Genomic DNA, 26,901 nt, shown 5'->3' on the forward strand with positions numbered 1-26,901 from the left:
AAAAAAAGAACTGAAGATGGAAATACAGTATATTATGAATGATTTGGGTCTGCTTGTGGAGCAGCCTCAGAGAACAGTGAGACAAAATTATGTTATAGAGTACATGTTAGTTTTGTGATTTTTTTTAATTTTTTATGGCATCTTTGTGAAGTGTCCAGGTTAGTGGAATGTGTTGACAGGTGACATGAGTATATTTCATTAAGCAGCGTCCGCTTTTAGGGGCCGTTCCGATATATTTAATTTTCAGCTACACATTTACATTCAGAAAATATTTTTATCCATTAAATGTTTGCAGAGAAAAGGGGGCAGGATCATAATCATTTTGCAATTCATACATTTTTACAACAATTCAGTAGCCGCATTAAAAATAATAATAATAATAATAATAATAATAATAATAATAATAATAATAATAATAATAATAATAATAATAGAGAAACAGTTTGGACAAATCCAAAATGTGTTTACAGATGTTTAGAGACCCAAAACCAAACCAGTTATTAACTGCTAATAATTGTGAAATACCCCAGAGAAAGATTTCCACAAATAGCTTTGAAACTTAATCTTGAAATGAATAAAAGCTAAAAGTTAAACTGGTTAAATTCTGTCCCCCAAAGTAAATAAATTCTCAATAAAAGTAGATAATATTTGAACTCATTGAAGTCTAAAAAGAAAACATCATGTAGATGCAAACATAGGTGTAGATCTGGAAGAGCAGAAAGTGCAGTAAGGCAAGATTATGAGATGATTTTTCAACATTAAAGTAGAATATCATATTCAACCTCTGTTTTTTAGAACCGAGACATGCAATAAATGTAAAGATGGTTAAAGCTGGATAATTAACACTATTACACAGTTCTGCTCACAGTGAGAAACTCACCATGAGTGTGGATGTCATGTTAATTTGGAGCTTATAAAAACGTGGTACTTCATTATTGCAGTCATTAACACACAAATAAGTGCCAAAGTTTTAATTTGTTTTACCTATCCATGTATCTTCTGTACATGAATAGGAGAAATGTGTACTTACACACTAATATTTAGCTGAATATCCCTTATCGAGATGCAGAAAACCACATACTTTTCTCCCCATCAACAAGCTTCTGGTACAGTTCTGTCAGAATATTGGACCACTCTTCTCACCACAATCAGAGGAGCTATTATTTTATTTTTATTTTATTTTATTACATTCCACTATCGCGGCTCTAGCCATTTGAAAAACCTAAAGCTAGCCTGCTCTATCCCAGAACCAGAAACAACTCCAGGGCATTATGCTGCCACCACCTTGCTTTTACAAGTGGTACAGTTTCCTCAACTTTTGAAAGGATCGTCTTTCATTGGAGTCATTTTCTCATGTTTCACAAAAACAAGATGTGGGCGACAGCAAATTCAGCTTCAAGGTGTCAAATCTGGAACAGGAGCTTCTCTCTTGGTCAGCAACCTTTCAGACTGTGTTGATGTTAAACTTGATGCACTGTGAAAGGCGGCGCTGCTCTTCCTGCATCTTCCCATTTAAAATTAGCTTGCATCTTTCCTGGGTTGTTCTTATATTTTCTGACTTGTGTTTCTTCCTCTGACATGGAGAAACAGTAAATGAGTGTTGCAACAGATCCAAGATCCAAAACACACATAAAAAACTGGTTTTGCAATAGACAAAGAAGGCTTACATTAAGATTCTGGGATGGTACCAACCCCAAATTGACTGAAAATATATGAATTACGCTTAAACTCGGGGTTAAAACAACCGATTTAAATGAGCGCCACCAATTCTGCCTAGAAGAGGAATAAAATGTTTTGCCAGAAGCTCTATGGCGAGAGGAAGCTTTGTAGTTTCTCTACAATTTGCTAAGTGAGATTTAATCAAATTTTAATTAATATAGGGATAAATTCTGAGGAAATTCACAATAAATTTATACTTGTGCACCCAATTGCTTTTAAACTTACTAAAGTTGTCTCTTATATAATCGATCCACCCTGCAAAGTGAAAACGTACCGTTATTTGTGAAAATCAATGTGACATTCACATCCACTGTGTTGATGAAAAAACTGTGAAATAGCTGAGAAACGTATTTTTATTTCTAGAAGTTAACCTATTTCTACATGTTTGCATCTATGTAAGAAAAAAAAACACTTAAATGGCAGAGGACCATTAGCTACTTTACCCCTGAGTTGTTAGCATTTTTTTTTTTCTTCAATGCTAGAGTGAGCAGTACTGCTGTTATAAAAAAATTATTGTAACTGTTATTACTGCCATAACTAGAATAAACAAATCAAGATACTGGCTTTACAACCAGCTTTTGTTTAGAGAACATATTGGATTGCATTTTGAAATGCCCCCATCCATCATCATCATCATCATCATCATCATCGTCATCATCGTCATCGTCATCATCGTCGTCGTCACAATGGAGAAAATAATGTTAGTGCTTAAACAGAGTAGATTAGTATGCTCGAAGCGTGTCTTTGTCTCCTGGATGTCGAAGCAAAGATATCCTTTTGTTATAAAAACGAAAGCACTATGCTGTTGGATAAAGTGAGAGCCTTCTGACATTATAAATAAATGATATATGTATATATAAAAAAAAAAAAGGGGGTTACAAAAACCCTTTTGGGGGGCACTCTACCTTACCAACAATAAATTTTGCACTATGGGACGTTCATGGCGTGAGGAGCTGAAGTGTTGTTTGCGTTTTACCAAGCACAAGAGAGCTTGTACAGTATAGGATAAAAAAAAAATAAATATTCATGCAGAAAGTAGAGAAGTTTTCACTTCTTTTTGATACCATCACACTTTCCTGACTTTGTCTGAAGCGGGGGCCTGTCCATACACCCACACACTTCGATTCAATCTGGAACCTGGATGTACTGCAGCCTTAAAGGCCTCTGTTCCCACTTGTCATGTGTGTAAAATATGTCTGGATCTATGGAAATGCTTTAACTGGAAATGGCCCATCCATCAACCTTAATTTGTTATTGTGTTAGAAAGATTGAGAACTGTTAACTTAACGTGTCATCTGTCTTGTATTTCTTTTTTTTCTTTTTTTTTTTTTTTTTTTTTGCTTTTATGTGTATTGTAAGTGAGAGCAGCCATTCAAATAAAAAAAAAAAGGGAGTATCCAGGGATTGTTAGCCAAAGTAGAGGACGACAAGTTATGTGCCGTAACCTTTGTGATTGCAGGAATATGCTAGAACACTTCAAAGGGAGGAAAAGGCTGGTTTAGGGGCTCTGGTTAAAAAATAAATAAATAAAAAATCAACTGATCGGTTATTTATTACTTACAATGCATTTCCAAGTCTGTCTACCTCACTTTAGTCTTCAAGTTTCGTTTTCTTTTCTTTTTCCAGAAAAATCAGAGTCAACACAAAACGCATAAGAGCCACATTCCCTCCAAAAATTTCAACGTAAAGCACAGGGTCCCCTTGCTCTCAGGTTCAGGCTAAGTTGCTAACAGAGTGACTGACGGTCATGCATGGTCTAAGGAAAAAAAAAATAAAAAAATAGCTGTGCCCGCCTCTGGGGTTTGACTATGTTCAAAGCTGTTGAGAGTTTTGTTTTAGTGTTTTTAAACTTGTTTGTCTGAGAGTTTTGTTTTCATATAAATATATGAGAGTAACAAATATCTATGTAAATACGACCGAAATGTTAACTTTTATCATGTTTTGGACAGGTTCGCCGCTTCTAACTGTGTCTCTCTCTTTTCCCCTCCATACCTGTTCTTTGTGTAGTGAAAAAGAAAGGAAATCACCCCATCTCTGTAGTTTAATGGATATGCGTATGAATAACTGTATTATTATTTTTGCCTTTTGTTGTTTATTTACTGTAATTTTCTTTTGTACAATAAATCATTTATTTAGCTTACGTGGGTTGCATTGTGATGTGTTTTTCTTCTCAGTGTTGTGCGCTTAGGCAAAGATTTTACTTTAATAAATTAAAACAAAGAGAAGATAAATCCACTTTACTCCACATGTAATGATAACCTAGCAACTCCATTGTGTCAAACAAAACCATAGAGTAATTTTGGGAAATATAAATACATACATACACAGTCAGATAAGTGGTGGTTTTTTGAGTTCTTTCCTTTTTTTAGCTTAGTCCAAAGGTTGAAGCTAAAACAACTTTGTAGTTAAATGCAAGGAAGTAGTTAATTTTTTAATAATCCTTTGATGTTGGGCTGCACAGTTGGTAGAGCTGTTGCCTTGCAGCAAGAAGGTCCTGGGTTCGATTCCCGGGGTCTTTCTGCATGGAGTTTTCATGTTCTCCCTGTGCATGGTGGGTTCTCTCCGGGTTCTCCGGCTTCTTCCCACAGTCCAAAAACATGACTGTCAGGTTAATTGGTTTCTCTAAAACTCTCCCTAGGTGTGAGTGTGTGTGTGAATGGTTGTGTGTCCTGTCTGTTTCTGTGTTGCCCTGCGACAGACTGGCGACCTGTCCAGGGTGAACCCCGCCTCTCACCCGGAATGTTAGCTGGGGATTGGCACCAGCAACCCTCCCGACCCCATTAGGGACGAAGGGTGTATAGAAAATGGATGGATGGATGGATGGATGTTTTGATGTCAGAACACACATAAATACTGATATTCTTATAAATGAATCAAATTTGTCCTTTTAGGTGTTTCTATAAGAAACTAGACTAAAAGTGAAACATCAGTTATGTAAAGTGGGAGGATCAGAGGGTATTTTCCAGGCACATAATGACCTTTTATAAAATACAATCAAGTGACTATTTATCTTCAGTTGTTATGGAAATGCTGCATCAAAACTAATTTGACTTTGGCTCATAGCCGTATTTGATGTCTTGACTTGGGAATCTGTCTCTTTAAGAAGCTTCTTCTCTTTCCGACACTCAGCTTCAGGACATCATCACAGCTGTAGTTTGTATGATTAACTCAGCAGACACAAAGGCGTTTGCTAATTGCTGCAGCTGCTAGTCTATAGGAGCTGAATGTGGACGCCCCCAAATGGCTGCCAGAGGAGATTAGAGGATTCCTCAAACATGCATGAAAGAATAAAAGCAACAGTCCAGGTAGGTTTTTGATGAAGGAATGACATTATAGCATGATGCAAAGCTCAAAAAGGTTTGTTTTGCTCATTACTGGCTCTGTTTGAGGTTTTACCACAATGTCCCAATTAGAGTGAAATTTTAACTTTGTTAACTTTAATTTTAACAAAACAAATCCCCCATTTTGATTTTTTTTTGCTTCTTTGTAAATTATTCACAGGTGAACTTCCTGGTGTACTTTGGATCAATGAACCAAGTTAGCGAGTCCCAATTCTTGAAGTTTGGGACTGAACACTGATCTGGTGATGTCTTAATCCCCAATGCATGAAAATGAATGTCAAGAAAAACCAATGTCCAACAACGACCAGAGTCAGGCTGAATCTCAAAAACTAAACGTTGATATTAGCAGATCTGAATGCCCTGTGGATCCTTACATGTTGAACGTTTCTTGTTGTTGTTGTTGTTGTTGTTGTTGTTCCAAAAGCAGTGTAATTAATTAACATGTCATACTTTAAATATAAAGCTCAAAAGCATGCACACTGCCTTAAACACTTCCTTGCATCGTTATTATTAGACAACAGTAATGGGCAGTGGAGGTGGCAGGAAGCAAAACCAGTGCGAGGCTAATTGGTGTAAGAGGGCGCTCAGAGGACAAAGGTTTAGTGTTGGAGTTTCTGCTTGCCATTATTTGGATTTCATATAAGATCCAGTCTGACCCAATTAATATGCCACCTGATAGGAGGGCCTCTCATCAACCTAATTTAGAGAATCAATAGGGGACAAATGAGAGTGAGAGCGAAGCTCTTTACGCATGCAAACAAAGACCACCCAGTACAAGCTCGAGGAGCCTGATGCCAGCAATGACATAAACCTTTAGACAAATTCTCACTCGACATAAACAAACATTCACACAGTCTCCTGCCCCTTAAGTGCATCAATGTGCCGTACACGTCATCAGTCATACTCGCCCTACATAGACAAGGGAGGACATTGATGGTTGGTTTTATTGTTTTGACACATAAGGAGCGGTTGTACAAGTTGAACATGAAGAGTTAGCGGTTGAACGCATCACCCCGAGTCTCCTCACTGCTAACATGATGAACTCTGACCTGGCTTCATCAAATTTGTTGATGAAGCCAGGTCATCAACAATGATGACCTGGCTTTGAATATGTTACAAATATGTTATGTTACTTTGAATATGTTACAAAGTAGTCATGAAAGGACGCTGGGAGCCGAGTTTTAGGAGAAATATAGCCATAAAGTTCATAGACAGGGTGAGTTGTGGGCAACAGTGAAACGCTGGTGGACACAGTCATCAGCAACAACTTTTGTCCGGCTCAGTTACTGCTGAGAGTGGGCAAATGTGCAGGAAAGATCAAATCAGCTAATGATGCTTTCAAAACAATAAAGTAAACAGAGACAAGAGACACAAGTAGATCATCAACGCAACTAATATTTACTTTTGTTTGTCAAACAAAAGTAAAATCTTACTTTACTTTTGATTTCTATCCTCATATTTTGAAGCAAGCTTGGTGCATTTCAAGTATTGCTGCTACAGATGGTTGCATACTGCAACAGGGGCCTCTGTATGCATTTTTTTGTGCAATCCTGCACTGACCGAAGCGCACAGTTCTCCTCTGAAGTTCGGTTGCAGCTTCCGTGAATGACAGCTGTCACTCTTTTGTGCTCCCAGCACACCATCTGCTTCTGGAGCTGACAATTGCTGGCTCTGCCACAGATGGTGCGAGCTGCAGCCATGCCGGGGCATGTTTCTGTTTCTGCATCATCCGGCAGACCCTGCAAGCATACCCGCTAATAAGATGACCACCCAGACCCTGAGGGATTTCCTTTCCCACCATCCAGCAAAACTAGGAACAGGTCTAATTTATAGTCAAGGCTGATTATTAGCAAGACAGATGGGTGAAGTAGAATGAGTGTCAAACTGTGTGGTGTGTTTATAAATCCTCGGAGAAGATCATTTAGATTACTATGATCCAGTTTGAAGGACATAACCTGTTGGTAAAAATAGAACAATTTAAAGCATGTTCATTCATTTGCTTGACTTTGTGAAATTAAAAAATTGCAGCCATTATAGAACTTAAAAGAAGCACATTTCTGTCAGATGAAGTAGAGAATGTGGAATAATGAACACGACTGTATGTTTCTGGCTTTCATGACAGCTTAAATTCTTTGAAACAAAAATCCATCCATATTTTGTGTTCTGCTTTTCCAAGATTGGGTCACAGAGGCAACAGGTTCAGGAGCGAATCCCAGACATTCCTCTCCCCAAAGCTCATCCTGGGGCCGGTTCCCAGGACAGAGGGGACGTATGGTCCCTCTAACGAGTTCTGGGTCTTCCCCAGAAAACCTCCAAGGTGAGGCACCCATCTCAACGACTCATTTCGGCCACTTGTATCCAGGATCCTTCTGGTCATAGGAGAAAGTTAGAGCGTAGACAAAGTGGTAAATCTTTGCTTGGCTTTATGCTTCATCTCTTTCTTTCCCACAACAGACTGGACCAGCACCAGCATTACTGCAGATGAATCCCCATTATGTCTATCTAGAGACACTCGCGAACCAGATCAAGAACAAGATCACCTCATCTGTAAAAAGTAACGACGCAATCCTAGGGATGTTAAACCAAACACCATTCATCCATGACGAAGCATTAAAATCCATGATCACCACAAACAGGATTGGTGACAATGGGCAAAGCGAACTGGGAACAGGCTCAAAAACACACGCACCAGGATTGGATAGACACTTAAAATCACTCCATATTCGCTCAGCAATCCCCCACAAAATACTTGATGGCCGCAAACGCACTGCAGGCTGAGGAGTGTCACACCTCTGGCTTGGGACCAACACCAAAGTCTACCACAACTGTGTTTTACTGGACACTGAAGAGGTGTGTCAACCATGTGGAGGTCCTGAACTCGGTCCATTCACGTTGCATGCTACCAACATCCCCAAAGGGTGAACTGAAGGTCATTCAAACAGATTCACCTCTCCACCTGCTTCAGTCAGTCTGTCCGTCAGCTGCATCACGGAGAAATAAGATTTCCTGGAAATGCCATTCCATCCATGACATGTTACTTTATTCTAGCTGCTTGTGATCTGGTTTCATGTGTGGGGCTTTTATATCCAAAGACCTCTCCCTTTTTCTCCATCTCAAGAGCTTTCAATGGTGGCAGATTTTTTGAGTGAACAATTTCAAGAATTAAGTTGTTGGAATTAACTCTTTATTAGTCCAAGGGAAGTTTAAGCATTCCTAGCTTGATGGACTTCTGTTTATGATTATAGATGGTCTAATGTTAATATTTTTTTTTATTCCACTTCTTAGACTTGTAAAATAGTTCTTTAGTTTGCTGTGTTTCAAAATTTAACATTTATGTAAATTTTGACAAGTATTAATTGAGTCAGAGTAGTTCCTATATCACAGCAGATGTTTTATCTTTCCGAAAAAGATAAAACTCTTCATCTTTGTATAAACAGCAGTTTTTAAATCAGTTCCTTGATATATCTTTGTGTTAAAATATTTTTAATGATAAACTCAACCACCTGCCCATCATATCATATTTCCAAAGTCACTTAAATCCTATTTTTGTACCTATTTCTATGCTTAGTTTGAACTTTGTTGTGTCATTTCTATCTGGAAGCCTGAATGCATTGATTCAATTCAACAAATTGAATTCAGTCCATTCTAAAAAGCCAAGTGACTATATGAGGTATATTTTAATGTTCTTTTGATTTGAAATCATTCTTTACTGATTAATGTTGACTTGTTTAATATTTCAAAGACACATCAGATGTTTCAAAGTACAAAATGAAAAATCTGAAAAGCAACAACATGCAGAAACGTCCACTTTTAAAAAGTTTGTGAGCTGACAAATCTCTTCAAGAGACGATCCCCTCCTTAACCAATGCAGAGCAAATTTGCACATTATGTCCACTTATTTTCAATGCTCCTCACAGCAGTGTGCGAATACTTGGAAGTCAGTCGAACGTCTCTCTTTTAGCAACGACAGGAATTAGAAGGAGGAGAGAGAGACAAAAGCTACACCGTTAAAAATGAATACAAAAGGTAAACAACATGAGAGTGCTTTGCTTGTTTGATGAGAAAATCTGACAGAGTTGTTGGCTGCTCTCCTGAGATGTCTTTTTCCTTTTTTTTTTAGGAGGCGGGGGGGTTGGTGAAAAAAAACAGGAAGGTCATACGAGGACACAGCTGCACTCTCTCTGTCTCTAATGTGGTAACGCTGTATACACCAAAGTAATCCAGGTCACTGATCAAACATCCAAAAAACACAACCTTGGATCAGCTCAGTCTCCACTTCCCTTCGCCTTGATGTGCATGAAAATGACAACAGATGGAGGCTCTTTGTTTCAGACTGGGAAATGAAGGACTTCGTTCAGTCTTGCACTTAAGCTTAATTTCCTCTTTTATTCTGTATATTTTAATGTATTCAGAAAAATTTAATGTACTAATCAAATATGCTAGAAAAACATATTCTCTTTCCTCCTTTTTTGACCTACGATGTAAGGATATTTTTACCGAATGTCACAATAATCCTAAGTATATTGTAAAAACGGTAATAAATACATCTTAAATGATGCAGCCGACATGTATCTCAGGAAAGAGATGCCATCGGCTGCAGCGCCAGCCAATGAGAAGCGCTTGTGCGTTTCTTTGAGCGACTTGAGCAGTCAGTGAAAGGCTCTGTGGGGTCTCCATAGTTCACATGGCAAACTCTCAAACACCCACGGAGGGCGTCCTCCCTCCCTCTCCTGTCATGCCTTAACTGAGGCAAGTGTTGACACAGTGCTGGCCAATCTAATTTTGATTGTCAGGAGCAAGGAATTGCGATCACCCCCCCCCCCTCCCCGCCCCCTCCCCGCCCCCACTCCTCCTCCCTTGAGAGCATCAAGTTCATTTCTCTGGTTGCATAGGGATTTTTTTTTCTTCCCCACCACCATCACCACCACCACCACCACCAAGCTCCCCACAGCCCCAGCTCCCCACCACTAGAACAATATTCAGCCGTTCCTGGGCCTCTCAGAGTGAGCTCACTGGAGTTAATCTCTCAGGCCTCTCTTCTTCTTCTCTATTGCTGCCTCTCTCTCGCTTGCGCTCTCTCCCTCTCTTTCTATTCAAAAAGCCATTTGAGAACAGCTTGAATTAGTGACAGTTATTATTCAGACTAATGAGTAAAATCTCAAAAGGCAACAAAAGTGGACTGTGACATCAGCTATGCTAGCATTCATAAATCATTCATTCTCTTGCGAAAAAAAAGAGATGCATCAGCAAATGGGTGACAAATATAATTTTCTGCAATTTATGAAATGTTTTTGTTTTTTTTACACAACAGTCAAAATGAGATGCAGAAATCAAAATTTTTTTGTGTGAAACCCTCAGTTGAAAAGCTATGAAACATCACTAAACCCTTATTGTATTCGCAGATCAGTATCATCGAAGAAGACAGATGGTCCTCTGCACATTTCTGTGTGTGTGTGTGCGTGTGTGTATGTGTGTGTGTGTGTGTGTGTGTTTGTGCGTGCGTAGGTGTGTGTGTGTGTGCGTGTAAACAATAAAAAGAAAAGGTCATGTTTGTTTTCAATTCTGTTTTAAATTTCAATGTTTTCCACATGATTCCTTGCATAAATTATCTTAAATATTTCTTTTTTTCTCTCTAAATAGTAAATACACAAGCAGTAAATGAAGGCTAAGTCATTATTCATGCATTCAGTGATATTCTAATTTAGTCCATTGTGTGCCATTGTTTTAAATTTAGCTGTGCGTGAAAAGAGGTTCCCTTGATGTCTTTTCTGTGGGAAAACTGCGTAGTGACGAGCTACGACATTTGGTTGACGCCTCTGAGCCGTGTGTAATCACATCCAAGCATTTGGAGACAGATGTTCAATTTCTCAATGCACTCTCTCCCATTGAGATGCGGCTCCGCTTGGCTGTATGGTGTAATTAAAGCGGATGGAAATCCAGAGAGAGGACTGGATGAGTAAAACCCACTGATCTGCCTGGATGTTTTTGACTGATTTGCACTTCATGCAGCTCAAGTTAACCATTTTGAATCATGCACGTCTTGTTCTCCAAATGCATTTTTTTTTTTTTTAGTGTATTTAAAATATGTTGCATACAGTAGCAGGAACAGACCTTTTCAGATGCAAATGTAAAGGCAAACATGGGTTCAACTGCAGTTTCACGACATGGCCAGGCAGGGGCAGTACAGCTACAGGACCAAGGTAAGATTTCTCCTCAGCTTTCCATATTTGGTCAGTCTTACCTTTACACACTACCAACCGATGTCAACTTAAAATGTTTGTTTTTCTCATTATAACAAATACATTCTGTTCTAATTAATTAGAACCTATAAAGTGAATTACATTTACAAACTGAGGTTTTAAAAACTGCAAAGGCAAGGCCAAGCCATTTATTTGTGTAGCTGCATCAACACGTGCATTGCAGGAACATAAAGGATCTTAGGTAAGGAAAATTTCATCAAACAAAATAAATTATATATATGTATATATGCACATTTAAAACAAATAAGAAAAACTTCAAAATGATCTAATCAATTAATTGTTCTAAGCTGCATCAAACAATATTTTCAGTCCTAATTTAAAGGCGTGAACTGAGCGTAACTTTAATCCAGAGGACTAAATCCTGACGCCCTGTAAAACGGTTTTAAATCTATTTTTCTACAAATAACAAGCTATTATAGGAATGCAAGGGCAGGTGTGATATGACGGGTTTCATTCATCAGGACTCTGGGAACAGCTTTAGTCGACTGATTACATTACGGTAATTTCACTTTAGTAAAAAGTGAAATTCTACGCCCTGTTTCGACAGAAAACTCTTTATTCTGCTAATGTTTTGAAGATTTACTTCAGCTGATTAAGTAGTAGACTTTGTGTGGATATTGAATTCGGTCTGAGTGTATGAACTTGCATTTTTGGACAGAAAATAGCATGTCATGTTATTGGGTAAGTGATTTGATTACCAAAGATTCTAGAGAAAAGATCTACGTGACCCAAGCCAGGGTGAGCAAATAAAAGAGAACTAAGAATGCAACTTAGATGATTTTTGTTTTATTTTTTGCTCTGATGAGACAAAGTAGACCCGGTCCTTCCCAATCTTGCACAGACAATCCCACCCACTTTTCCAGTTTATAAATCAGTCCTTATATGGTTTTGATTGCAGATTGTTTAAGTCTGCATGAAAGAACAGAACCTGGTGGATATTTTTACTCAAAGAAAACATTTTTTTAACCTAAATCAAGGCCTGAAGTAGTTGGCAGTGCTCAGCTCAGAATTTGTCACTATCATCCACAAACAGAGGAAGAGCAAACTGGTAAAGTAATGTATAAAATATTAGGTTTAGGTAAGAAAACCATTTCTCAACAGCTTAACCACATGAGAGATGCAAATAATCTGAAACCATGCAGGAACGCAGAAAACAAAACAACACCATGCTTTTAAACCACAGACATCTTTTTTTCTCAAGTAGCACTTTGCTTTCAGGCTTTGAGTCCAATTGCAGCTTGTCAGAAGCAATCTTAACATTATGGAAAACAATTTTAAATTGAAAGATCAAAGGTGAAAGGTCAGAATTATTCTGTCAGGGACAGAGGGGTCATCGAGGGGGAGGACTGACCGAATCGGAGCTCCTTTAAAGAAAACACGAATCCTTTACAGATATTTCTCAAAGAGTTACTCATGGCTCCTTAGCGGTTTAAAAAAATGCGAGGTTAAAACCAGCAAGCAGGGTTTTGACGGGGTGGCGCCGTGTTTGGGTCATAGGTGCATGATTTGCAAGCTGTCACATGACCGCCGTGCAGATGAAGAGCAGTATCCCCCTTGTTCTCCACCCGGTGCAGGGGGTTACCCACCCCCCTTAGCTAAGAAAGCCTCTCAATACCCCCGGGGAGGAGGTCTGTTGCGCCACGGCCACACTAAATCAACATCGTCCAAATGAGGTGTCACACTTGACCCCCAGCAGCCTCGGCCCCTCACACGGGTGTCAGAGCCACAATGAGCGACCCTCCATCTCCAGCGCCTGCCTGACACATTTTGATTCATGAGAGAGCCTGGGCCCTGTCAGGACAAAATTACCCCTATCAAAATGCCACCATCAACACATTCATCAACTCCACCTCTGAATCCGCCTTTTTTTTTCCTTTCTTCTTTTCTCCTCAAAAAACAATTCTTCTCCAAAATCAACATGCTGGACATGCGCCTGCCCTCTGCCCGTGTAGAAGCGCATGTTTTCATGGTCAGCTCGCATGCAAATGCATGTTCCCACTGATTGCCTCCCATTATTGAGGGTGAGGGTCCGGCCTTCTGCTCTGTGACGGCTGAGCTGTGTGGCGAGCCTCGTGTCACAAAACACTGCAAACAGGTTCTCACACATGGTCATAAAAAGCTGAATTCAAATCTAAAGGACGTGTTACTGAGGGCCCCGTGCCCCGTCATTATCCCCGCATTTAAGGAAGGAAGTGAAACTAGTTTGTCACGATCGCAACTTTAATTCGTGAGAAAGGGAAAAAAATGCACATTAAACTGAACGGACCTGAGAAGGAGCCAGGCCACTCTCTTCTTTCCCAGGAGATCCTGTCCTCCATTTTGTGGACACAGCTGAGACTTTCCTCTGGCTGGAGTCACTTGGGGAACGGATCACCGTCCTCCTAATCAGCTGGGCAGCAGATGCTCTCCTGCAACTTTGGAGCAACAGATCAATGAGATCTCCTTTCTTACAGTTAGTTACAACTCAGCCTTTCTTCTGTTTGTTTGTGTGTGTGTGTGTGTGTGCGTGTAGGTGTGTGTGCGTGTGTGTGTCTTTACAACAACAGCTAGAGCGTTTTGGCCCCATACTGAGAAGATCATTTACTGTTAAATGACATTCAACTTGGCCCACCGAGGCAACCATCTGCTGCAAAGCCTTTCCCCTGGGTGACGCAGTCGCTGCAATAAGACAAGTGTATCTGTCAACCAACTGGTGCCTTCGTGAGCTGCTACAAATGTCCATAATCTCCACATCATTATCTTTCAGAATGAGAACGAGAAACTGCCACTATCTATTAGTGAAAACATCAACTATCTCCCAGCGGTCTTTTGATTTATACTTTGTTTATGACGATAATTCAGAAATTCTGTACATAGAGCAACTGCAGCAAAGCGGAAACAAATGGTAGCTTTAGCTATGGGGAATAAAATGTTCACATTATGAACTGGTGTTTTTGAAAAGCGTGAATAAAGCCAAAGACGTAATAGTACCCAGCTGCAACAACATACATGGAAAACACTGTAGCTCACACTTGTGTCTAAATTTACTGGCATAAAATATCACAACATTTAAGGGAAATAACTCTTGAAGATGTTAAAAGCTCTTGTAGTTTTTCCAAAAAACATTTTTCTTTTTCATATGCCGCACGCGTCTGCAAGGAGTTACTGCAACCAGAAAGCGGCAGCAGCTTGGTCAGATTGTTTGTGGCAGTTCTAGCAGGAACTGGGGAGAAGAGTGAGCTCCTCTTCATGTCTGTCTTCATCTTTCATAAAACAGAAAAAAATATGACACAAAGGTTAAATTCCAAATACAAGAGGAGATGGAAAAGAAATTATACAACAAACAGCTGCAATAACATTTGAAGCAAGAACTGTGTGCAAACATTTGAATTTACTTTATGTCTTTATTTATTTATTATGCAACAAATATATACATTTTAATATTTTGTAATATTTAGTTAAATGTTCCTTAAGTTGTGGGGAAATCAGTCTTTTCCATCAACAAGCTTCTGGCATAAAATGCTTCTTGATTGTTTTTTGTCTTTATGTGTTCTGGGTTGTTAAAGAAGGTTTATGTTTTAGCTGCTTTATCGTTTCCAGCGTTTAGGATCTTTGGGCTTTTGGAGCAGCCAGTTGTGTCCACATCTCTACTTAATTTCAGGTGAAGTTGAAGAATTTGGAGATGGTTGTTGCACCGACTCTGTGCCAAAGCTGAGCTCGATGGATGCACAAAATCGAAACCAAATCCAGAGTCTATCAAGAGGAGGCAGCATCATGATGAGGGGATGTTCACTGGAAGTGGTGCAAGTCTGATGAATGAGTGAAATAATGAAATCAGCAGCTACACTGTTAACATCTGGATAAAATTGTGTGATCCAACAGGACAAACCTGGTTTATAAAGCAGAATGAATTAATTAACTAGTGAGCAATGAGTTTATTTGACTTCCATTATATTATTGTAATCAATAAACTTCTATAACAGACCAGTAAAAAACGAACGGACCATGCTGAAAAAGTCCTTGTATCCCCAGGCATTTGAACGAGTGCGTGTGTGTGTTATTTACAATAACTTTTCTACTTTGGTAGATGAATTACAATCTTGTTTTCCACTTCCTGAAACGTTAAAAATATGTTCAAAAATTGAGAAAAATTAGACTTTCAGTAGATGAAAGGACAAGAGATACAAGTAGGTGATAAGTAACAGAGCTCAGCAGATATCTGGAAGCGGATGATTTCTCTCATTCTTTCTCTGTTTCTGTCTTTCTGTCGTTCTTGGCGTGTGGATATGTTTCACAGAAAACACACATCCTCTCTTTCTGGTTTGGCTTTGTGCCTACTAAATGCTCTGAGATGGCAAGATAAACCGCTATTGATTGAGACGTGTTTTGACTCTAACAGCTCTGTCTGTTTCAAGTCCGGTTCAGTCTTGTGGGTATGGAAAAGAGAGCAAAGAGTGTTTTTCAGTTTCTGTCGCCTCCAAAAATATCTAGATTCAGATCTTAAGGGCAATTTCTGACCAATAAAAAAATAAGGTGCTGTGGAAAACTCTGATGCAAAAAGATGTCCTAATACGAAACCCACCAACACACAGTCAGATTATAATCAAATAAAAAGAATGTATTTTCTTCACTTGGTGAATTAAATAGGTCAGGATGCCACATGTCAGTCAAATATGCAACATAAAAATTTTTCTGCTCGAAACAAGCAAACGAGCAGGTTGTGATTTCTTGTAATTTCCTGCTGTGTGAGAAAATTCCCCTCATTTCCTTCACTTTTTAGTCACGCTATAAACCTATTTACTGTAAACATTTTTACTGGCTCGCTTTGGCTGATGCTGTCTTACATTTAAAATGACTGCATGCTTGAATAAATCCAACATGTTGACTTTTTAGTCAAACTGAGGTTCTTCATTCGGAGCATAATGAAAAAGTCATTCAAACGACTGTGTTGAGCTTACGGTCAGATCTTTATTTCCTACCATGCTTGTGGATTTTGTGTGAAATAAACTTGACTGAGATGCTTTTCATTTCTCAGAGATTTCTTCTTGCACCTGCAAGACAAATAAACAGAAGTCAAGTTCTCAGTCTGTCTTGGAAATATTTTTGCATTTATTTACATAAAACACATGTTCACTGTTTCTGTGAAACCTTTTACTCTAATGTGGATCCCTATCTTATAGTTTGTTTGTTTGTTTTTATCTTGTACAAGACCCTGAACAGAGATTTTCACCTTCAACAGTTCTTGGTGAAATTCATTCTTCCACGGTGCACAGATTTGTCTGCCTCACAGAAAACCCATATTGCTGATATGCAAGTGTCAAGTTCAACATCATCATTTCCTGATTTGTTCTGCTATAGCTTAATGGGAATTGAAGGTATTATATAAAATTGACTTTTTTTTAGCTTTATATCATGTAATAATGTTATTTCCTCATCAAAAACACACCTGGAGATTTGCTTTGACTCATTCATGCATGTTTGAGGAATCCTTCAGTTTTCTGTAGCAGCCATTTGCAGGCGCCTTCATACGGTACGATGCAAAGTCAAATTTCTTTTATGTTGTTTTTGATATATACAACATTTTTATTACAACTAAAGGTAACATAGTTACTTTTAGTTAACTATGTTACTTATCTGAGCTCCTCTGATTTTTAATGTTTACTTTCTGTTAGCTTAGCCTACTGTAGTTGATGCTAGTTTCTCATTTGATTTTTATGAAGCTGTAACATTCATATTACCCAGATATTTTATAAAACGTCAATGAATAGGGCTGTGAAGAGCATTTTTTCTGTGTATACTTTTTGCTCTTTTAATTACACTAAAATAAGTATTTAAAGTGAAAGTATTCCACCTTTCTCTTTCAAAAGTCATATTCCATTTTAATCAGCCCTTTATTTAAATATTCATGGTAATTTGTAATATTATAGGCAATTGTTTTTTTGTCATCTGTTAGTGATTATTTACGAACTACAGATGAGGAATTAGCAAAGTTATTTACATTCAATCTCAACAGAAGTGTCCTGAAGTAGAACCTCTGAAAACTCAAACTGCAGTTGCCTTCACATCATGTAGGAAGTTTTAAGTGAACTTAAAACCATGGATGTGAAGTTTTAAGTGAACATCATATCCAGGTGCAAAGTAACACCTGGATGATGTCGACAGTGTGAGTAAAAACCAGGGTTTTGTTTAGCGGTAGCTGATGTCTCCTGGAGTGGCCGGTGTGGGTCATTCACCCCACGTAATGATGACAAATGAGGGTCAAACACCTGGGAGCTGTTGTGACATGGCAGCTACTATTTCTTGCTTCTTATGCGTTAGACAGGAATCACACGGTGTAATGTTTTGTTTTGTTTCTCCACCCATCCCACTTAAAATCTGCGTAATCCATTTTACTTAAACAGCTCTTGCTGTCATTTAGTTTGTGTCTAAATGAAGCAGAACTTTTCACTCTGATTATGTAGGAAAAACAATCTTTTCTTGAAGGCTGTAACAAACTCAGAACAAAGGGCGAGCAGCGGGTAAACACCTCTAACCACCAGAGATGAAACAGAACGGAGAGCGCATCTTGTGCACTTTTGTTTGTGTCAGCTGAAATTTTGATCGTTAAACAAGACTTGCTCCAGAGCCACTCAGTGGGTTCATTTTCTTATATTTGCACATGATGAGTGTAAAACAGTTTGCGCTTTTGTGGGTGGGTGACAAAGTGAAGGCTATGTAAAGATATTTCTACATTACAACCACAAATTTCAGTGCATTTCATTGAAATTTTATGAGTACACTTGAGCATCTTCACTGCAGATTTACTGAAGAACAAACAGCACCAAGACGAAAAGGTTGAGCACGGTTTAGTTACGAAACATCATCTGAGCTTCTCCTGGAGTTTTATTTCATTGATATTTTAGAAATGGAAAGAGTGTGGCACCACTGGAAACCTACATGGTCATTCACTTAACATGACGGACTAAGCATGGAGAGATTTAACCTGCAAAACAACCAGTAAACCTGTGGTACCTCTGAAGACGCTGCAGAGCTCAGACAGTGAAATTATCAGTTTGTTCACTCTTGAACTCAAATAATTATTTTTTAAAAATCTATAGCTGAAAGAAAACCTTCAGATATCCACAATCCAAGCAAAAGAAGGTGCTCAGATAAAACCAAAATGAAACTTTTTAGCCTGTCCAAAAAACAGCAAACTAAATGCATTTCACCTTAATCAGACATTTTCCCCATTGTGATGCTTATTTCTATCTGGATGAAACGAAAAACAAGGTAATCCTAAAATAAGTGCATCAGAGGCTTCAAAATGGGGAAAGACTGACTTTCCATTAGGACAAACTTAAACATTCAGGTTTAAGGTTGAACCTGAATGTTTAGGTTCAACATTCATAACCCTAAACATTCATTCAACCAGAGCTACAAAGCATTGTAACACTTTATTTGAAGGCGTGTGCGTAAGACTAGCATGACACTATCATAAACATGACATAACATCTGTCATGAACATGAAGGAGTCTTTATGAATGTTTAAGACTGTTGTCATGAAGTGTCATTCAGAAAATAATGACACTTTTAATGCAGAGTTGTAAAAGTGGCATTAAACGTCCATTACAACTGCCAGCTTTACATTATTGGGTAAAAAATGACATTTAATGCAAAGTTGTACTAAAATTTCCATTACAAGTGAATTAAAAGTGTCAACTTTGCACTGAAGGTGTCATTACTTACTGAATGACACTTCATCGCAGCAGTCATAAACATTCATAAAGACTCCTTCATGTTCATAACAGGTGTTATGTCATGTTTATGACAGTATTGTGCCAGTCTTATGCACACCTCTTCAAATAAAGTGTTACCCAAAGCATATGAGCAATAATGGATTAAAGTCCAGACTTAAATCCAACAGAGACTAGAAAACAGTTGACATGGCTCTTCACAGAAACTCTCCATCCAGTCTGGATGACCTTGAGCTTCTTTTTGCAAACAGATATAAAAAATATATACATATATAACATATCTCTAAACATTCACATCCTTTAAAAAAAACTACAAAAACAAAGAAAACTGCAACAAAACATTCTATAAAAATGTAAAATACTGGTTCACGGAGGCTGAGCACAAATGCAAACCAAACTTTACAGTTTTTTGAAAACCTTGTATAACTTTACTTCCACTTCTCAGTTACCACTCAGTTGCCCCTCAAATTAGTGTATCGCTTAAAATCCAAATGTGACAAATTGTGCAAAGTCCAAGAGATGTGAATACTTTGAGAGGCACTGTATATGTTTAAATTGTTAACCTGCTCTTCTTTTGCCCAAACAAATCAATACGAGAGTAAAATCATCTTTTCGAGATCCTCTTCCAAACAGAAAGAGTATCCATGGGAGAAGGCCTTTCTCCCTTCCTTCCTTCCTTCCCCCCTGCTCCTCGCCACCTTCCCTGCTGCACCCGTGCACCAATGCAATTGTTTATTTTCTCCCATTGAGGCTGCTCCATTCACCGGCTCTCACATTTACTCTGCTCAACTGGAGTGAGACAGCACTTATCCGAGGAGAGGAATGCAGCGTTCCACTGACAGAGCAGCAAGAATGCCGCAGAAATAATGAAACCCTTTCGAGTAGAAAGTACAGCTGAGGGCAAACCTCGTCAAACCGAACAATGACGGGACTGGCAGGACTTTCTGCCGTGATGAGTATGTCCGCACATCACCTTGACACTTCAAAGCAGAGGAGTGTTTAAATAACGCACAGTGAGGATCCCATCGGGAGGGAGGTCATTCATTTTAAGTGCTTTCCTCCTCAGAACAATAAGCTGCTCTCTTGTAAGACGTGCTCTGTCTCCCGACCTCACTTTCCCCAACCACAATAAAGCAACAATAAGCAGCAGCACAAAGGTTATCTCTCTTGAGCTCGAACTTGCTTTGGAGAGCACACTTAGCTCCTTTGTTTGCGAGCACAGGTGCTGCAGCTTCCTCTGGTTTGTCTCTGCCTAAAACCTTCAACCAAAACCGAACGAGTTCAATGTGAGGCAGAGTTACATCATTCTGGCCACATTACCACCAATCATGTTGGTTTTGACGGGCAGTGCCAGGCGGATCATAAAGAAACTGCACTTACGTTTCTCTTTTAATCACAGGCAGTGTTTTGTGACGCATTTTTTTATGATGACGCATGTTGCTTTGTCATACAGTTAAATGTGTTTACATGATTTTGTGATATAATAACACCCAAACTGCTGACTACACGCCGAGCTGTGGCAAAGCAATGGCTGCGTGCGAATCCAGAACTGACGAGAAACTAACACTAACATTAGGTTTTAAACCTGGAGGTTCAAATGAAAATTGTCAGGCATTTAAGTTTGAAAAGTTGTTTTGCCCGTGGTTTATCTGAGCTGCAAGATGAACAAGTTATAAGAATATAAGAATACAAGTTATATTAATTTAAGAGGATCACACCTGCACTGATCAGATTATTTAGAGTTACAAATTTGAGCAAATGCAAAATGCAAACAGTGAAATTTCTTGTATATCACCATTGAGATGGAGATAAGTCTTTGGCATCTAGAAAAAAATCACCCATGCATCATTTACAAATTAAAGCACCACCAATAACCACTAGAGAAACTTCATAAACCTGGAACTAAAAGAAGCATTTTTCATATTGACAATTGCACTCCTTAAGACAATGTGTGTTTAGATGCTGCTTTTATTAAATCCTAGCTAAAGTAATGGTAAAATGAGATTAATAAGCAATGTTCAGCATTGGAAAGCGACTTGTTTTTGAACTGTCATTGACCTTTACTCTTGAACATCGGAATCTGGTAACTTGCAAAAGTGTTAACACAGCTTAGCTTGACCTTTTACTGATGTTCTTATGCTGCAACCACAGAATTAAACATCATTAGTGACAAACCAACGCCTAGGAAATAAAATAAAATGTTTTTCTAAATATTTTCTCAGATAAACATCTGACATGCACCCTGAGCCGAGTGCAGCTAGCTTTCGCCACAAACCTCCTGGTGTGTGTTTCTACTTTCTACCAGCTTTGCACCTCTAAAAACTGACATTTCTGCCCATTCTACTTTGCAAAACAGCTCAAAGTTGGTCAGAATGGTTTGATAGGTTATGAATAATTGAGTTTGAGGGATATGAATATTTGTAAAGAGCCAGTGCAGCTGAGGTTGATCTCTTGTTACTAATTATACAATATTAAAATAAATAGGTTAATAACTTATAACATGGATCCAGCTGCTTTAACAATATCTCACAGTTCTTTCTTTATATTTAAACAGAATGAATTTTATGAATCCAACAACTCAACCTCGTTATGCTGCCACCAAGCTTTGTCATGAAACTGAACTCCCTGCAGCAGAAGCAGCTTATTTAAAAAAACAAAAAAAACAATGCAACAACATGTAGCGCTGGTGATATTTCATCCGCAGCCAGCCTGTCGGGTTTAATTAGGACGTCTGTGGAAGTACATTTTTAACTTCACAGTTTTAGCAGATTACTGAACGGCATTTTCAGGTGATTTTCAGGTGATTTAAGAGATCATCTCACATGCAGCTTGTTCCCCTGCAAAGTGTTGACAGGTTGTTTACAAACCTTTGTCTTCTAACTGGTTCAAAAAGTTAACGTTAAGGTTTTGCCACAATGATTTTAAAGGTTTGAATGTGTGAGAGTGAAGAAGAGTTTAAAAGCAAACAAAGAAGTAAAGCTTACCTGCCCCCTTCTGGTCAGATAAATGTAGGAGAAGACAAACTGGAAACTTTCCTGGGCAGATATTAAGATTTTTTTAAGTGAAATGATAGCAAGCCACCTGACTACAGACTTGTTGACAATCCACAGGCACGTGGACGTCCGAGGAGAAGTGTTTTGAGGACATTCTCAAAACTTTACATGAACATTTCTTTTAATACAAAACATTTGCTTCCTCAGTCTGTCAGTGATGCTTCTCAAGTTACAAACTATATGTTTGGACTTTCAGTGCATTGCATTTTCAATTACATGAGAAAAAGTTCTAAGGGGAAGTCAAGTCAGACAGATAAAGGAAGACGGTTGTGGTGTAAGAGAGGAAGAGAACTGAAATAGGATCGCGTTTTTTTCTTTGTGGTTTGTACTTGTAATATCGAGTGGCAGTGTGTTCAGAGGGTTAGATCAGTCACCTCGATGCAGAGCAAAACCTCTCCATCACCTCTCAGCATGGAGGACGAAGAGTACGCTTCAGATTATTATTACTATGAAAATGAGACTAACATTACTGAGAATGACACCTACGGACATGACTGTGGCTTCTCAGCCCTGCCCGGCTCCCACATTTTCCTGCCCACCTTGTATTACCTGATATTCTTCACTGGATTCTGGGGCAACATCTTTGTGATCGTGGTGGTGGGAAGCAAAGGCAAAAGAGCGGGTCGCCTAGTGGACATCTTCGTCTTGAACCTGGCCATGGCTGACCTGATCTTCGTCCTCACGCTGCCTCTTTGGGCCTTCTCTTCCAGCCAGAACGGCTGGGACTTTGGGTTGGCCAGTGAGTTCCTGTGCAAGCTGAGCAGCTACATCATCTCTGTCAACCGCTTCTCCAACATCTTCTTTCTCACCTGCATGAGCATTGACCGCTACCTGGCAATAGTGAAGATGATGGATTCAAGGTACCTCCGGAGTAGTAAGTGCATCCGCATCACTTGTGCTGCCCTCTGGATCGTCTCTGGCACTCTTGGTATTCCCTCTCTGATCTACCGAAAAATGGCGCCATCTGCGGGGGGTCAGTCCTGCCGCGAAGATGACACTTTGGTGCTCCTGATCAGCATGAATCTGTGCATGGTGTTCCTCACGTTCGTCTTCCCGGTGCTGATCATCATGGTCTGCTACGGAACCATCATCATGCACCTCAACAGGCACTGCGCCGCTGCTGGGAACGCCCGAGCCGAGGCTCGCCGCAGACACTCACTGAAGATGGTCCTCTGCATCATCTTGGCGTTCGTGGCGTCCTGGCTGCCCTACAACACCTTCAAGTCCATCAAAATCATTTCCTATCTCTCAGAAGGCGATCTGAGATGTAAAGCATGGTTGCACAACGGGTTCCTCGTCTCCTGCTGCCTGGCTTTTCTCAACAGCTGCGTGAACCCGGCCATCTACTTCTTCTTGGACCACCACTTCAGGCGACGGGCAAAGTTCCTGTTCCAGAGCTGCATCGGGAAGACAAAGATGCTGCAGAGCTTCAACTCCTCTGCTTCTATCACCAACCCCGGCACTTCTGAAACCTATGCGACAAATGGTGGGCGAACGCAGATTCAGATGTCCCTCCAGGAGGAGAACAAGTCATTCATTACCTTCTAAAAGTCCAGAAGAGGTGATGTCATTGTTTTATATTTCAATTAAAATCATCTGCAATTTTATTCTTTTTTTTTCTGTTGTTAAATTTTAGTCCCTGCCAATTTTCTTCTGTAGAGCCCTGAGGTGTTACAGTAGAACATTGAATAACTCATCTTTTTTGTTTGTTTGTTTCTGAAATATTTGTTTTATGTTTAATTGTACAATTTTTAAATTCTTTTTTTTTTTCTTGTCTTTTGACTTCCTCATCTAAGAAAATGCTGTTAATACTGCTTATGCTGGATGGCAGTGCATAACTTGGCTGTTTATTTTTTGCATGTTGCATTATTATTTTAGCATTAACAATACTACCAATAGTTCGTAATCATAACATTAGCTTTGAATCATTAGCATGTTTATGTCTTTGGTCTTTGCTTTCAAGTTTTGTATTTTTATGATTCATCCTGTTAAAAAACTGTGAGGATTTTTGTAAAGTTTTTTTCATGCGTGAAATAAATGTGTAAGAAAAAAAACCGTTTTTTTCCAATTGCATAGCTGCAAGTTCACCCAGATAAACACATTTTTAAATTAAATTACAGTGAAACTAACAAGCTCCAGTAATCCATAGTTTACACACGTTAGCTACATTTAATGAATGGTTTGATTTGTATTATTTATATTTCTTTAAATAAAATCAAATTTTGTGATGAATACATGTTTTTCCTGCTGCAATGATGCTCGTCCACTTCTTCTTAAGCTTAAACAAATCTGTCAGCTGCTGTTTAAGCATGATTTGAAAATAATACAAATTGACACATTGTAAACATATATAATGAACTTTGTAGTGACAATAAATCTCTTATCGACATGTTTTAATTATACAAAAGAGTTTCACACAACCTTGCCATTTAACGTGTTTTCAAACACTCTGCGGTCCTGACAGTCAAAGCACATGATACATAAAACCATCAAAGTGTAAACATCTGGTTTCATATCGCACAAAAGCTGCAAATCAGGTCCCATTTCTTTGCTAGTTATTTAATCATCATAAACCAATAATGACAATATCCAAATTATTATGTTTTATTTTTTTTAATTTAATACCCTTTTGCAGATTTGCATGCATGTAATTTAGATTAACTTTAGATCCATTACAGAGAAGTCTGTTTGAGGAATCAACTCAGACACTTTTCTCGCAGGCGTCTTTCTGCCGTTTCTATGGAGAAATAGTCATTTTAAATAAATGCCAAAAGACCACAAAGTACTGTTACGACTCAAGCTGTGGATACATGCTCAATTTCAAAATGTGCGCTTCAAAAACAAAGTGCACTGTACATTTCTGAGCTTACTTCAATTTTCACCCTTAAAAAACAAACAAACAAAAAAAAGAGAGAGATAGAAAAACCACAGGGCCTGAGAGCGCTGACCGCTTTTTGATTTTTTTTTTTTTTTTTTTCAGTTTTCACATGACAGGCTCACTGTGAACTTTGTGCACAGTGCGACCCGTACTGTTTTCTGTCTTCTTCAAAACCCAGAGTGCATACAAAGGACAGTTAAACGCAGGGGGGGTTGTTAAAAGTCTGTTCAAGACATTAAAAAGATTTCCTGCCTTTACATAGCAGAAAATGTGCCAAAAACAAACAAAAAGTAGTAATTAAAAGTAAAATAAAATAAAGGGAAAACACAAGAAAGAAAGGCACAACGTTGACTACACAGTGGGAGAGCAATGCAGACGATCACAACAGGAAACAACAGGTCTCAGTTCTTTTTTTTTTGTGCTTCTTGGTGTTGTTGTTTTGAAAGCTTAAGAGTAAAATACTAACAAAGAAGACAATATCAAATGACATTGTCAAATAGTAGCCCACTGATTCACAAGAAAATATACATTTTCCTAAAAAAATCTCAATTTAAATCTAATTCCATAAAAATGCTTACATGGTTAATATGCATTCTACAGCTTTACATTTAAATCTACTGTCTTTTGCACTCTCACATGGTTACTTTTTCTTCTTATGTAAAGAGTCAATTGAAATCAATCACCTCTTCAGTTTTCTCACATTTTGCACAGACTTAATCAAAAATAGATCTACATTAAGTTTCCCATTGGGGTAAGGTGAAAACACCTGTTATACAAAGATATATTTTCTAAGGAACGCAGACTGATCATAGGTGCACCCCTTGTCCGGGGCTTTCAATATGCAGGTGTATAAATATGGTTTAGTTATGGACTTATAGAATACAAGTCTTCATGATTCAAATGGGGAAAAAAATATGCCCAACTCGTTTTTGAAGGGGTGTGTATTTAGAGTGTGAGTTTCATGCCTCTGTTATTGATCTTATTGGATGCAGTTACTTTGTTTATTGGAACTACCGGTAAAGTTCTGTGCTTTCATTTTGTCATCGTTCTTTATTAGGTTTCCATGGTAACAGTACGAAAGTTCTACCTGGGAAGGTTAACGTCAATGTAGGAAAACGCATAAATGGCAACTTAAATTTAGCTTCGGTCAATAAGAGGACAAGGTAACGACGATTGAAGTTTAAGTATTTTAATTCTGTGATTGCTTAATTAATGATTAATGAAATTAATTGTAGTGAGCTATGTCACGAATGGTGAAAACAATTGTAATTTTTTTTCTTGTTTAGATCTTACCATGGTTGATGAGAAACAGGAATGGCTTTAATAAATCATCATTTCACCATCAGGGTTCACACTGCTGCCTGAAGAGACCCAATTCCGATTTTTCTTTTTTCTTTTTTTTTGCCTAATGAGACCTGTATCTGATATTTTCATGACAGTCTGAACAACACAGGTCGGATACTTTACGAATGCGACCCTAGCCTCCTTATATCCAGGCCACCGATATACGTATTGGATAGTATCCGATTCAAATTTGACCTAACCATAGACATGAATAGAGATGCCTTATTGAGCGCTGAGTCCTGCTGAGTCATTATTTTCACTCTTTCCTGTCAATAGCAGAGTTGACATACGGTAAGAAATATTTTTTTCCAGAAAAAAGTAAGAAAAATGTGTAAAGATGTGACTTTGATAAATCAGTCATTTATCAATAATGTATATAAAAAATAAATACAAGAAAATTCTTTTTTTTTCTTGTGTTGAAATGCTAAATGTACATTAAATTATGGAATCACGTAAATATTGTTTTTAATAAAACACTGTAAAAGTGTGTGTCTGTTCATCGATGTAAATCTAAAAACGATGAGAATAATTTCTATCAAATAAAAAGATTATGCTCTTTATTCAGAAATCCTCCAAAACAATTAAATAATCACA

At 38.5% G+C, this 26,901-nt stretch overlaps 1 protein-coding gene across 1 annotated transcript; it reads left to right on the forward strand.

Annotated features, from left to right (window-relative positions):
* The first annotated feature begins 22,023 nt into the window (after positions 1-22,023).
* gpr25 (G protein-coupled receptor 25) lies at positions 22,024-24,476 on the forward strand. The gene has a single exon (XM_044122210.1). It carries the CDS (start codon positions 22,464-22,466, stop codon positions 23,631-23,633), a length of 1,170 nt encoding a protein of 389 aa, XP_043978145.1. The 5' UTR covers positions 22,024-22,463; the 3' UTR covers positions 23,634-24,476.
* The last annotated feature ends 2,425 nt before the right edge of the window (positions 24,477-26,901 follow it).

Source organism: Gambusia affinis, linkage group LG07 (genome assembly GCF_019740435.1).
Source record: "Gambusia affinis linkage group LG07, SWU_Gaff_1.0, whole genome shotgun sequence".
Taxonomy (NCBI): Eukaryota; Metazoa; Chordata; class Actinopteri; order Cyprinodontiformes; family Poeciliidae; genus Gambusia; species Gambusia affinis.